Source organism: Emys orbicularis, chromosome 11, assembly GCF_028017835.1.
Source record: "Emys orbicularis isolate rEmyOrb1 chromosome 11, rEmyOrb1.hap1, whole genome shotgun sequence".
Classification (NCBI taxonomy): Eukaryota; Metazoa; Chordata; order Testudines; family Emydidae; genus Emys; species Emys orbicularis.
The window spans coordinates 78,405,235-78,418,900 of record NC_088693.1 but is presented as its reverse complement, the minus strand read 5'-3'; the positions used below and the strand labels follow the sequence as shown (position 1 = coordinate 78,418,900).

The 13,666-nt window shown below is 46.0% G+C and overlaps 1 protein-coding gene across 1 annotated transcript in view; it reads right to left on the bottom strand.

Annotated features, from left to right (window-relative positions):
* Window positions 1–12,438, bottom strand: part of C11H21orf58 (chromosome 11 C21orf58 homolog) — a 55,285-nt gene extending 42,847 nt beyond the window's left edge. Inside the window, exons 1-3 of the mRNA XM_065413027.1 lie at window positions 12,379–12,438; window positions 3,635–3,692; window positions 236–309 (exon numbers count right to left, since the gene is read on the bottom strand). Of these exons, the coding sequence (XP_065269099.1) occupies window positions 236–309; window positions 3,635–3,692; window positions 12,379–12,438 (192 nt within the window). The remainder of the gene's footprint in view (window positions 1–235; window positions 310–3,634; window positions 3,693–12,378) is intronic.
* Between the last annotated feature and the right edge of the window lie 1,228 nt (window positions 12,439–13,666).

Sequence of the window (13,666 nt, the reverse complement as noted above, 5' to 3'; positions counted from 1 at the left end):
CAGGAATATGGTAAAAGAGCACTCATGAACTTTGCTTCCCTTTTACAGTCTTCTCCAAGTTCAATCACCTCTGATACAGGGATCCCAAGAAAAATGCAGTCCCTGAGCTTCCCAGTACCAGCATAGTCTGGTAACTGCTATTGCAATTGCTATTGTTCATGTGTGATTCACACTCCAGGATACTGTTTAACTACTGAAATCCCCTACAGCAGTCACCTCGTAGTGAAGACCTTACCCTAAGCTTCTGCAGGAGGTCTTTCCTTCGTCTCAGCGCGTTCTGCAGTGCGTCCTCATGTCCGTCGTTACTCCCTGAAAGAGGAATCTGATAGACTCCGTTGCCTTCTTAAAGGATAACTAAGAGAAAGGGCTGTTCTAGCAGTTACAGTCGTGGGTTAACTCTAGAAAATGCGATACTCTATTGTTATGATTACTTTCCAGGCAATTTTTTTTATTTTCTGTTAATGTTCTTGACAATCCTATCCCAAGAACGAGGAAGGATTGTATTGTACGAGTACAGCTCCAGCCCCAATCACTGTGCAAAGTTAATATCACCTCTCCCAAAGCTAAACTGCAATCAGCTTGTATTATAAAGTCCTATTTTTAACTTCTCTAGGGCAAAACTTTGTCTGGGAAACTTAATTTGGCCTGATGTTTTCTGGATTTACTCTGAAGGCAAAGGAGACTGTGCAAAGTCTGTCAAAATGTTTCAAAATGACCCTCTTTTGAAATGGTGACTTTTGTCTAACGCATCTCATTCTAGCTCAGAAATGGCTTCTTAACTGCATGGAAATTTTGAGGGGACAGTAAGTCCCCTTGCAAGGCTGATTTTGAACTCTTTTAAAATTCCATGTGCTTTCAGATATGCAGGATAAGTCTCACTGACAGCTGCAAGTTGTTCTGAAAAGTTTGAATAGTTCTTTGCCATTAAGACTTAAAGCTCCTTTTAAACTTTTTGCTGAAGTATTTGAAGTTTTTGTCCTGCTGTCAGCCCACTGAACTTGCGTCACAAAATCCAGCCTAGAAGGAAATGTTACTGGGTGCACATAGATACTCAGTTAATTTTTAATCCATGTACAGCATAGCGATGAGTGATATGTATGTGTAGATTCTGGCTCATGGAACAGGCAGTCTTCATGATCTGGAATCCTATCATGCTTAAGAAATTGCCATGATTTGAAACCTAGATATGAGTCTCTATTACGGGAGCTAGGGAAGAAGAGAAAGTTGGTGGATAACAGATACTATGGCAGCCCTTATCACTGGCAGATGGTTTCAGTAAGAAAAGCACAGACTTATGGGATGTTTCACTTAAACACTGAGTTCCCATAGACAGGAGGTCCCCTTGGCCCTTACATCACCCCAATATATTTGTATCACTTGTGCATGTTATCTGACATTCTTTGCACAAGTTTCACAGCAACCTGGGGAATACAGATGTTGGTTTCCAATTGCATCTGCTTGGCCAGCACTGCTTACTCCCTGGGTTTAATAATCTGGCATCCTCTCTCCCCCATTTGACTCACATTCTACAAACTGTGATCTGCGTTCTGCTCTGTGCAGCTTTGCTGGTGCAAAGCAGGCCAACACTGACTTAGCAGGTGACTGAAGGATTATTCCTGCTTAGTGGCTCCTTTACACACACTCCGTCATGACTGCTGGGGGTATGGCCTCTGCTACACTAAGCGCTGCTCAGAAATAGCTGAGGATCTGGCCCCGTCTGCTCTTTTAGACACACACAAATGAAACGGGGGGGAGGGAGAAGGAGAAATTCAAGCAATCAAAATCAAATGGCTGCCTAGTGCACTGTGCCCTTCCTCATCACCCACTGGAACAATTGGTATTTCAGTCCAGCACTGATTTCAAGATGGATCACTGCTGAGTGGCAAATGCTTTCCTCCCATTAAGGGCTGCGTCTTCACCTGCCCCAGCTCCTGCTGGCCTGTGGATCTGAAGGCAGAGTGGTTATCTTAGTAGGAGATATAGGCCTGCTATTTGAGGAACTTTCCTGGCTTATATGCTACCCCGGTGAAATGGGCTAGCAAAAGGATCTGAGTCCTCGCTCCCACTTCCTTTACCCAGAGGCCTCCCTGACCTTGAGGGCTCCCCTTCCACTCTCTTACATAGACTCATAGAATATCAGGGTTGGAAGGGACCTCAGGAGGTCATCTAGTCCAATCCCCTGCTCAAAGCAGGACCAATCCCCAGACAGATTTTTGCCCCAGATCCCTAAATGGCCCCCTGAAGGATTGAATTCACAACCCTGGGTTTAGCAGGCCAATGGGGGGTAGAGTCCTCGTAACCCCAACAAGGCTGGGCCCAGGATTCCTTGGGGGGGAGGGGGCTCAACCCCCAACCTTGTCGTGGTCACTTAGGGCAGGGACTAGGGTGTCCCCACTCTGGGGTGGTCTCTGCACTGGGTGCTTCCCTGGCCCACTGATCATTACATACAGTTCAAAGCAAATACAATTTATTTAGAAATCAATTTAAAAAAAAAAAAAAAAAGGAAAACATGGGAAAGGTCAAAGGAAAACCCGTCACCCCGTTCTGTGGCACAGGGACACCACAACCAGCGTCTCTGGAATGTCAGGGCAGTTCACAGTCTGTTCCTCACACGTCCCAGGCCCCTGGCCAGGCCCCGGCTGTGCTGCAGGGAGGCTGTGGGTCAGACACTTGCTCTGGCGGTGGCCACACGCCCTCAGGCTCTAGGTGGCAGGACCGTTCTTCCCAGCATCAGTTTTTTGCCCCAGATCCCTAAATGGCCCCCTGAGAGTTGGGGTTACGATCCCCCTCCAAGTCTGGCCTGCAAGGCCTCTTGGCTGGGGGCATCTCCCTGCGCTGAACCTGTTGCCCAGGGTCCCCCTCACTCTCCCCAGCTGCTCCCCGCACCCGGCTCCAGACTGCTCCAGCTCCACTCTGCCTCAGCACTGATGCTGCTGCTCTGCCTCCAGCCCCGGGCTGCTTCTCTGGCCCCTCTGGCTCTGGTTGCTGCAGCTCTGCTCCCAGCACAGGTCTGCTCCCTGGGCTGCTTCTCTGGCTTTTGTTCTTGCAGCTCTGCTCCCCAGTTCAGAGCAGGCTCCTGCTTTCTCCTGAGCTTGACCCCACTCTATGACCCAGGCAGCTCCAGCTCACATGGAGGACGGGGGCCTCCTGACTCCCTCATTGGCCTGCCTGCCCTGTCAATCAGGCTGACCTTGAGCATTGGCCTCTCCCCATTGCCCCTGATTTCCCATTGACCCTAAGTCTCAGGGTCCTGATTTCCCATTGGCCCTTCCCCTTTCTTTTGGCACTGGGAGCTAGCCAGCCAAAAAACCCCACTGAGTTTTAGTAAGGGGCCAACAGTCCCCTTACATTAGGTTAGACAGCTGTACAAGATGCCTAGACTGAGGGAAGGCAGCACCAGAAGGAGTTTGAGGCCACTTTCCTGTCACACTGTAATATTCCTATCGACATAATAAACATAGGGTGCTTTCTGACTGTCTCACTGGGTGTGGTGGGTGAGAGCAGAGATGCATCTTCTAGATTTGAAGGCTGGAAGAGACCATTGACCTCCTGAGTAGCCCAGGCCAGAGAACATCACTCAATGATTGCTGCATCAAACTATGATCTGAACTAGAGCAAATCTTTTATCTCTTACTTGCTGTGGAGAGGGGTGACTCAACATTCTCCAGGGTCTCACGTTCGTTTTCTAGTTTCTGTGGATAAAACCATTGTGAGAATTGATTAAAAGTCAGGGACTGAGGCTCACAAGAATATCCAGCCCTGCATGACAAACACACTTTTGGGACACAAGGAAATAAAATGGAGTTGGAGAGAAGGGACATCTCTCACTTCCTGCTAGTCATACTTATTGTGCATCTGCAATAGAAAAATGAATCCCGTACAGAGCTACTAGCCACATCCTTGGCTGTGGCTGGGAACTCCCGGGCTAGGGTTGGAGGTTCAGGGGGGGTTGCCTTGGTGATTTGCCTGGTATGCACCAGTCCCATAGTGACAAGTTAGGGTACTTCGAAGACAGTTCGGATGTTAATATAACGTGAAAGGAAGCCTCAGTCTTATCTCCTGCAGAAGCTGCAGGAGGTCATGTGGAAGAGAAGAGAGGTCATGTGGAAACTGCTATATTGCCTCCACATCATCAGAGAATCCCCTTATACAGAGGTGATCCACCCAGGGCCAGGGGTAAGTAGCCCTAAAGACAGCATTGTCCTGGCAGAGCCAAGGACCAGGGTCAGCTGGATTTTTTTTTATTTTTTTATTTAACGTAACTGATTTCAACAAGTGTAAGCACCTCTAAACTACACACAGGAAAAAACAAAGAGCTGGAAGTAAATAGGACCGGAGGGAGCTCAGCATGGCACAGGATCAAGACCTTTTCTGGGACTTTAACTATTCTCCCAAATGTACTGATGTGCAAAAATAAGGTAGAGACACAATGTAGAAAGTCACGTACAGTGAAGGTTTAAATGAAAGGCACATGGTTATTTCAGTATATAGGACAAATATTTGTCCTATTTCACATGTGTTGTACAAATAAAGTATAGCTGCTAGGGCGGTGGTTCTCAACTTATTTACCATTGTGGGCCCAGATGCAGCTCTCTGTGTTATGGGGGCTGCATCCACACAATATATCTAGTACCTGTATGGCTCTGAGGCTGTCACAGGGGCTGCAGCAGTGTGCTGATTGGGGCACAGGTTGAGAACCACTACGCTAGGGAGACAGGGTGAATGAAAGGCTCTGTCTTTTTACAACTGCAGCTGCTGCCTTCTCCCAGGCTTGCTGTGTGTATTTGCCCCCCCCCCCCACACACACACACGCCCCGCGTGAGGTTGTTGCCTGTCGCTGGAACCCTGTGGGGCCCCCTCAGAAGGCTCTAGCCTGTTGCTGGAACCCTGCCCCCCGCATGCTGGAACACTGCCGCCTCCCCCCCTCTGGGGAGCTGGCATCTCTGCTTGCCCCCTTTGCACCACACCCCACTTTTTTTGACAAAAGTGGGCATTTCTCCCATTGGCAAGAGCAAACTGATGAAGTCAGCAAGAGTAAACGTGACAAATGCCTCCTTTTGGGGAAAAAAAAAGTCAGGATGGCCAGGACAGGGCTTAAAAAAGGGACTGTCCTGGCCAAAACGGGATGTATGGTCACCCTACCCCTTTCCCTTTAGTTGGGGCCTGAGGTGAGCTCTCCAGTCCTCCAGAGGGTCCTCCAGCACAAACAGGGAAGGGAAAACTTGACCATCCTTCTACCCCTAGGCTAAAACACAAGAAGAACCTTGGCGTATACACACACACACACATATAAAGAAAAAAATGATTGATGCCATTTTTAAATATTACAAAAAAGCAAGAGTGCACAGGTAAAACAAGTACCCCTTCAATACACAAACATGTGGGCAGCTTGGCTGTCTGCATGGAATTATTAGAAGTGCAGGTACTTTCCTCCTGGCATATCTTGAGGTAAAATATAATCACAGTTAAAAAAAAAAAGTCTAAAACCCCCACCTAGACCTAAGACAATACCTAGGTCTTTGTTGAATCTCCTTTGCCTAAGGCAGAAGAAGCAAAGGCCCTGGATCTGTGAGGTGCAACAGAAAAATTAAACCAAAAATGATCAAGACCTGCATCTCATCAAAAAATGTGTATGCTTTCCAAGGGAGCATTTCCAGGGAATACAAGCACCCAAATGATTTTGTTATTGTTGTTTGCTAATCACAGGGAATCATGTTACAGAGCTGAATTCTAATGAAATAACTGCTCCAAGCGGCAGACTATCCCCACAGCACATCCTGGGTTTCATTTTAGAGGCCCATGGGCCACCTTAAGGGCTTTTCCTGTGGTAGGCAAACTAGAAGATGTATGCCCCTCACTAACTGCGTCACAATAGCAATTCCTCAACATTCTGCAGTTGTAGGCCCTGATCCTGGCAGTTGCTCCATGTGAGAATAGGGATCTGTTCACATGGAGAAGCTGGCCAAATCAGTGCCCTAGGCTGAACCGTCGGTGCTGCCTTGAACAAGTTAGAGCAGATCCCGGAACCTTGACAATTACAGACTATTTAGAATGTCATAAATATACAAAAATGAAAACAGACTGATATTTGTAAAAGTCTATTGATCCCAAAATGGTTAAGTGTAAATCTAGTTTGGTTAAAGAATGAACTTTAGTGCCAAGGGGCCAGATAATCCCTTCCATGGGAATTACTTGCATGAGGGACTGGAAAATCTGTGAAGCACCATTCTCAGAGTTTCCCCAGCATCATTTCCTTTGGCGCATTAGAGACATGTAGTGGATTAGTCCCCAGTGCCCACAGATCTTGGAAATCCAGAGATAACAAGGTTGTCTGCGTGAAGGCCTTGTGCTTCTGCATTTTCTTGGCCCTCTGGATCTGCAGTGCCAACAGTTCCCCAGCTAGTCAGCAGATGCCCCCAAGACTAAAAGAGAATTCCACAGCACAGAGGGAGGAATTTACTTCAAGGTTGATGGGCAAATGATATGTGAACAGCATCCCTGCAGTACATCATGCTTGGCAGCCGACAAACCCTCCATGTTGAGTTGTAACATGCCTAGAGCTGGACCAATGACATAGAAGTCATCGGGCTGCACGCTGGGGTTGTCAGTGATGACAGTGCTGGATTTATTTATTTATTTTATATAAAAAAAATTATTTTATTTATTTATTCGTTGGGCTGGTGCTCATGGAATTCGGCTTGGTGGTTGGATCATTAGCTTCCCTGACTGCTGTCAGGTACTGGCGGGTGGCGCGACGGGAACGCTGATCCAAGGTCTCTGTGTCACCAACCAGTATCGCTGGGGCCTTCGTGACAGCCCTTTGCGCAGCTACGGCGCAACACAGACGATGACGCACATTGTCGCTGAATGCCTGCTGACTAGGTTCAGCGGTGGCCTAGAAGAACTGCATCACACCACTGAAGATGCCATCACTCAGCTAGACGACTATGCACACGCTAAATAAATAATCCCTGCAGTCAAATCTCCTCCACTCCCATGGATCCCCAACCCAAACAGTTTCCACTGATGCTGCCATTGTGGCCTTAGGCAGGACTCTTTGCAAGCCTGTGCCTAGAGGATGTGCCGAGGAGGGAGGCGTGCCAGGTGTGGTAGGGGGCAGGGCCACAGAGTAGAGTGCTTCAGAGATTCTGTATGGCACTGCAGCCCACAGGCATTTGGGGATGGGTTGCCTAAGTTGCATTGGGGACCACACTGGACCCCAAAGCAATCCATAATAAGGAGGGCACAAAGATGTCTAAAAGCCAACGTAGCCCCTTCCTGCCCTTGGGATGCACCTGTTTGTGCTGCTTTGCTGAATGATAGTGACATTGAAATTTTTATTTCATAGGCAACTTAAGCTTGTTTAGTTAACCAACTATTACTTTGACATTATGGGATGGTAATCACTCTATCATTATTTTCCCCCTTTAATTTGTTTTAAGGTTCATATAACATTGATATTATAAAATTATTTTATTCTCTGAAAATAATTATAATTATGATACTCTAATGCTGCACACTGTTCGGCTTCTCACTATAGGAAAAAGATAATGAGTTGGATGCCGAACGCTTCTTGTGTTTTGGGTGCAGTACAGTCACAGAATCATAGAAATGTAGGACTGGAAGGGATGTCAATAGGTCATCTAGTCCAGTCCCCTACATTGAGGCAGGACTAAGTATTAGCTAGACCATCCCTGACAGATGTTTCTCTAGTTGTTCTTAATCTCCAATGATGGAGATTCCACAAACTCCCTATGAAATTTTTTCCAATGCTTAACTATCCTTCCAGTTAAGAAGTTATTCCTAATGTCTAATCTATATCTCCCTTGCTGCAGTTTAAACTCATCACTTCTTGTCCTGTCCTCAGTGAATAAAAAAAACAATTTATCACCCTCCTCTTTATAACAACCCTGTACATACTTGAAGACTGTTATCATGTCCCTCTTCAGTTGCCTTTTCTCCAGACTAAACAACCCTTTTTTTCCCAATCTTTCCTCATAATTCATGTTTTCCAGAACTGTAATCATTTTTGATGCTCTCTTCTGGATTTTCTCCAATTTGTCCACATCTTTCCCAAAGTGTGGTGCCCATAACTGAACACAATACTCCAGTTGATGCCTTATTGGTGCTGAGTAGAGTGGAAGAATTACTTCTTGTGTCTTGCTTACAACACTCCTGCTAATGTATCCCAGAATGATGTTCAATTTTCTTTCAACGATGTTACATTGTTGACTCATATTTAGTTTGTGATCCACTATAACCCCCAGATCCTTTTCTGCAGTACTCCTTCCTAGACACCCATTTCTCATTTTGTATTTGTGCAATTGATTATTCCTTCCAAAGTGTAATACTTTGCATTTGTCCTTATTGAACTTCATCCTATTTATTTCAGATAATTTCTTCAGTTTGTCAAGATAATTTTTAATTCTAATCTTGTCCTCCAAAGTGCTTGCTACCCCTCCCAGCTTGGTGTCATCTGCAAACTTTATAACTTTACTGTCTATCCCATTATCCAAATCATTTATGAAGGTATTGAATAGAACCAGATGTAGGATAGCTATCTGTGGGATCTCACTTGATACTCCCTTCCAGCTTGACTGTGAGCCATTGATAACTATTCTCTGACCACAGTTTTCCAAGTTGTGCATCCATGTTATAGTAGGATAGTATAAGGCTATATTGCCCCAGTTTGTTTACGAGAAGGTCATGTGAGACGGTATCAAAAGCTTTACTGAAGTAGAAGTAACTCACATCTACTGCTTCCCCCATCTATAAGGCTTGTTATCCTGTCAAGGGAGGCTATTAAGTTAGTTTGACACAATTTTCTTGACAAATACACATCTTAGGGATCACATGGGTCTCAAACCCTGATCCCGAGGGCTTGTAAGAGCTAGGTAGTCCCCATCTGACACCTAGTGGTATGCTAGCAGTTTCTAGAATAGCAGCTGAACTCTAGTCCTGAGATCTGATTGGTGAAACAAATCTCACAAAACTAAGTGATTGGGCAACAAAATGGCAAATGAAATTTAATGTGAATAAATGTAAAGTAATGCACATTGGAAAAAATAACCCCAACTATACATACAATATGATGGGGGCTAATTTTGCTACAACAAATCAGGAAAAAGATCTTGGAGTCATCGTGGATAGTTCTCTGAAGATGTCCACACAGTGTGCAGAGGCAGTCAAAAAAGCAAACAGGATGTTAGGAATCATTAAAAAGGGGATAGAGAATAAGATGGAGAATATATTATTGCCCTTATATAAATTGATGGTACACCCACATCTTGAATACTGCGTACAGATGTGGTCTCCTCATCTCAAAAAAGATATACTGGCACTGGAAAAGGTTCAGAGAAGGGCAACTAAAATGATTAGGGGTTTGGAACAGGTCCCATATGAGGAGAGATTAAAGAGACTAGGACTTTTCAGCTTGGAAAAGAGGAGACTAAGGGGGGATATGATAGAGGTATATAAAATCATGAGTGATGTGGAGAAAGTAGATAAGGAAAAGTTATTTACTTATTCCCATAATACAAGAACTAGGGGTCACCAAATGAAATTAATAGGCAGCAGGTTTAAAACAAACAAAAGGAAGTTCTTCTTCACACAGCGCACAGTCAACTTGTGGAACTCCTTACCTGAGGAGGTTGTGAAGGCTAGGACTATAACAGCGTTTAAAAGAGAACTGGATAAATTCATGGAGGTTAAGTCCATTAATGGCTATTAGCCAGGATGGGTAAGGAATGGTGTCCCTAGATTCTGTTTGTCAGAGGGTGGAGATGGATGGCAGGAGAGAGATCACTTGATCATTACCTGTTAGGTTCACTCCCTCTGGGGTGCCTGGCATTGGCCACTGTCAGGATACTGGGCTAGATGGACCTTTGGTCTGACCCAGTACGGCCGTTCTTATGAAACCATGCAGATCCTGATTAGTCCCCACACTATATTTAACCCAAGCACAGGAACAGGAAGTTGGCCATGCAACTGTGTTCTCCCTGCTTTAGGGCTGTTTCCCCTGTGATTCCTGCTCTTCCTGCCTGCTGATGATCATCTGGTAACCTGACCCTGCCTGCCTTCTGATACCTGACTCTCTGTTTGCCTTCTGGCCTGTCTCAGATGCTAACTTCCTGGTACTGGACTTGGCCTAACTCTGACCACTCTGTTGATTGCCTATGTCCTGGTTGTGACACCATGTTGACTGTTACTTATTATCTTCTAGGTGCTTATAAATTGATTGCTTGACTATTTGTTCCAGTACTGTTGTAATGTTTCTTTTTTACCTTTCAGGCATTTCAATTGTTTGCCATTGCCTCTGATGGTGTCCCATTCAGTCTTACTATTGTGCAAAGCTAAACAATTGAGCCTTGCATTGCATCACCAGCCAGGTTAGGCAGGATGACAAATCCCCTTGCCCCAAAGGGCCAATATCCCCTGGTGACTAATTTCTACTCCAAGTCTATAAAGCAGACTTCTAAGGTAGATACATTATTCCTTCAATATTACCCATGCACACATCTCACAAAGATGCTCACTCTTGACAAGTTACCAGCCTTGTGTAGATCCCTTCCACATTCCTCTCTGTGGGTAAGTGCCCTGTAAGACACGTGTGGGGTGCAGTGAGTTTGTCAGGCCTGCGGTGACAGCTGTTTGTGAAGATATGGGGGCCCTTTGCCAAGGGGTGCTGGTGTCACAGTGAGATTGGGGTGGCTGACAGTATGGGGCAGGGCACTGAGGCTGGTGGGGTAGGTAACACTCACTGGGCTGGGGGGCAGGTGGTGCCAGGATGGGGCAGGGGCAGGTACCTGTCAGTCTCCAGCGTTCGGGCCGCACCAGGGCCAGCAGCCTCTTCACCTTAGAGTCTCCCCCACTTGCCCGGGGGCCGCTCCTCCTCTCAGGCTCCCCGGCTGCTGCCGCCGCGGCCGCCCGGGAAGACACAGACCGGGGAGCGCCGCTGCGGAGGAGACACAAGGGGCTGGGCTCGGCTGGGGCCCCGCACCTGCTGGCCGAGAGCAGCAGGAACCGGGCACCGCTCGGGGGGAGCCAGGCAACCTGAGCCCAGGGCGGCGGCTGCCTCCACAGCAGCAGGGGCAGGCGGGGAGCGTAGCCCATCATGGGGCAGGAGAGGCCGCGCTGCTGCTGATGTTTCCCGGCCCTGCCGGGAGGCGCCTACAACCGCTGTCCCCCGCCACCCATGGAGCTGGAGCGCAGGGCCCGGGGCCCAGCCCCACCTGCCGCCCGCTGATAAAGGCCGGACTGTGGCTTCCTGCTCATCACCGCAACGCAAGGCCAGGAGCGAACCCAGCCCCCGCCAGCGCTCCATATGGTAGGGTTACCATAGGTCCGTATTTTCCCAGACATTTTTACATATTTAAAAATTCTTCCCGGATGGCGATTTAACAACTAAAAAGCCGGGCATGTCCGGGAAAATACGGACCTATGGTAACCCTATCCTCATTGAGTAATGATCCTACCTTGTCATAGATCCATAGACTATCAGGGTTGGAAGGGACCTCAGGAGGTCATCTAGTCCAACCCCCTGCTCAAAGCAGGACCAATCCCTTGGTCTTCCTCTTGTTTCTAATGGATTTATAAATATTTTCTTGTTACCCTTTATGTCCCTAGCTAGTTTAATCTTGTTTTGTGTCTTGGCCTTTTTAATTTTGTCTCTACATGCTTATGTTGTTTTTTTTCATGTTCATCCTTTGTAAGTTGACCTACTTTGGTATGAGTCTTTTTTTGAGTTTCAGGTCACTGAAGATCTGCTGGTTAGGAAGTATGGTAAAAGACCCCCCCCCCCCCCCCCCCGGCTTATCTTTCCTACATGTCGGGATAGTTTGCGTTTTGTGCCCTTAATAATGTCCCTTTACAAAAGTGCCAGCTCTCCTGAACTTTTTTTTTTCACATAGCCTTGCTTCCCATGGGATCTTAAACCTCACAATTCTCTGACTTGGCTAAAGCCTGCCTTCTTGAAATCCATTGTCTTTATTCTGCTGTTTTCCCTTCTACCATTCCTTAGAATCATGAACTCTATCACTTCATGATCACTTTCACCCAAACTGACTTCCACCTTCAAATTTTCAACTAGTTCCTCCTTATTTGTCAGAATCAAATCTAGAAAAGCCTTTCCCCTAGTCACTTTCTCCACCTTCTATAATAAAAAGCTGCTCCAGGCATTCTAAGAACTGGTTGGATAATCTGTGCCCTCCTGTATTTTCCTAACAGATGTCTGGGTAGCTGAAGTCCCCCACCATCACCAAGTCCTGTGATTTGCATGATTTTTTAGTTAATAACTATAATTGTCATTGCTATAATAATGATAATTAATATAATTATTTGAAGTTTTACAAAAATATGAATGCTGCATTGTTATCTTACCTTCTCCAGGAGTTTGAGTTTCAGTCGGGTCATGTGATCTACCATGGAAGAGTCTGTCATTGTGGCAATTTTTCAGAGTAATAGGTAGGTAGATGTGGATTACACAGCTAAACTAGGGAGACAGCTTTTATTTTCAGTTATTTTTGTCCTCAAGGATCTTCAAAGAAGCATTTCATTAAAAAGTCTCCTCAGTATGAGTGGGTGACAATAGAAGACAATATATATATTAAAAAAAAAAAAAAAAGTTCCCAGGCTCAAATGAATGACTAAGGGCAACACAGATATTCCAAGCACAGCTTTCTTTGCTATTTCTTATTGCAATCTCTTGTGCTGGGGATAGGTCATGGTCGCTGCAATGTTGCTCAGCTTGAAATTGTCACTCCTTTCTTAATTGTTGCTAGCCTTTGCCTCAAAGCGTCACTAAGCCCAGCCCTATGCGTTGCTAGCATGCTCTTATGACTAGCTCTGAGTACAGGCCATGTAGCCTGGTTGCTAAGTTTGTTGTGCCTGTCTACAATCTAAACAACTTATCTCCAGGTTTACATGACTTGCATACCGTACACTGAACTACCAGCACATCAAGTAGAGACAAAAGCAAACTGGACAAAACTATTTGTGGTTTCATAACATGAGGCCAGTGTCGGGGGACCAGATTGCATACATGAGTAAAGGTGGCAGTGCTGTTGTAGCTGTATCGGTCCCATGATATGAGAGAGACAAGGTGGGTGAGGTAATATCTTTTATTGGACCAACTTCTGGTGGTGAGAGAGACAAGCTTACACAGAGCTTGAGAGGAGAGGGTGGCTTTAAGCCACCTTCACCTTCACACCTGTCACGTTATTGACATAAACTGGGACCGTATAGATCATTGTTGCAACCAAGGTCCTGTAGTGGCACCAAATCTGTATAAAGGAGGTCAAATAAGGTGTCTAAGACAAGGTTATGGTTTGCTGGTTCTGATTATGCTGTCTATATGTGTGTATCATTTTTGTAGTTGAAGTTATGAATATTGGCTCTATACTGTCTGTATTTCAAAATATGCTATGCTTCTGGATGACACCCCAGACAAGTTGGTGTCAGCTCTGCCTAGCCTGCTTGATGGCCCATTAAGGACCATCAGCTATACAATTGACCCATTGAGAGAAGGCAGATACGCCTTGTGACTCAGCAAAGTATGCAGGGACTTGCCCATGTGACTCCAGACTCCATTTTGCTGTGTTAGAACAAAGAGGTGTTCTAACACCTGGAAAAGACTATAAAAGGCTGATGCCTCATCTCCATCTTGTCT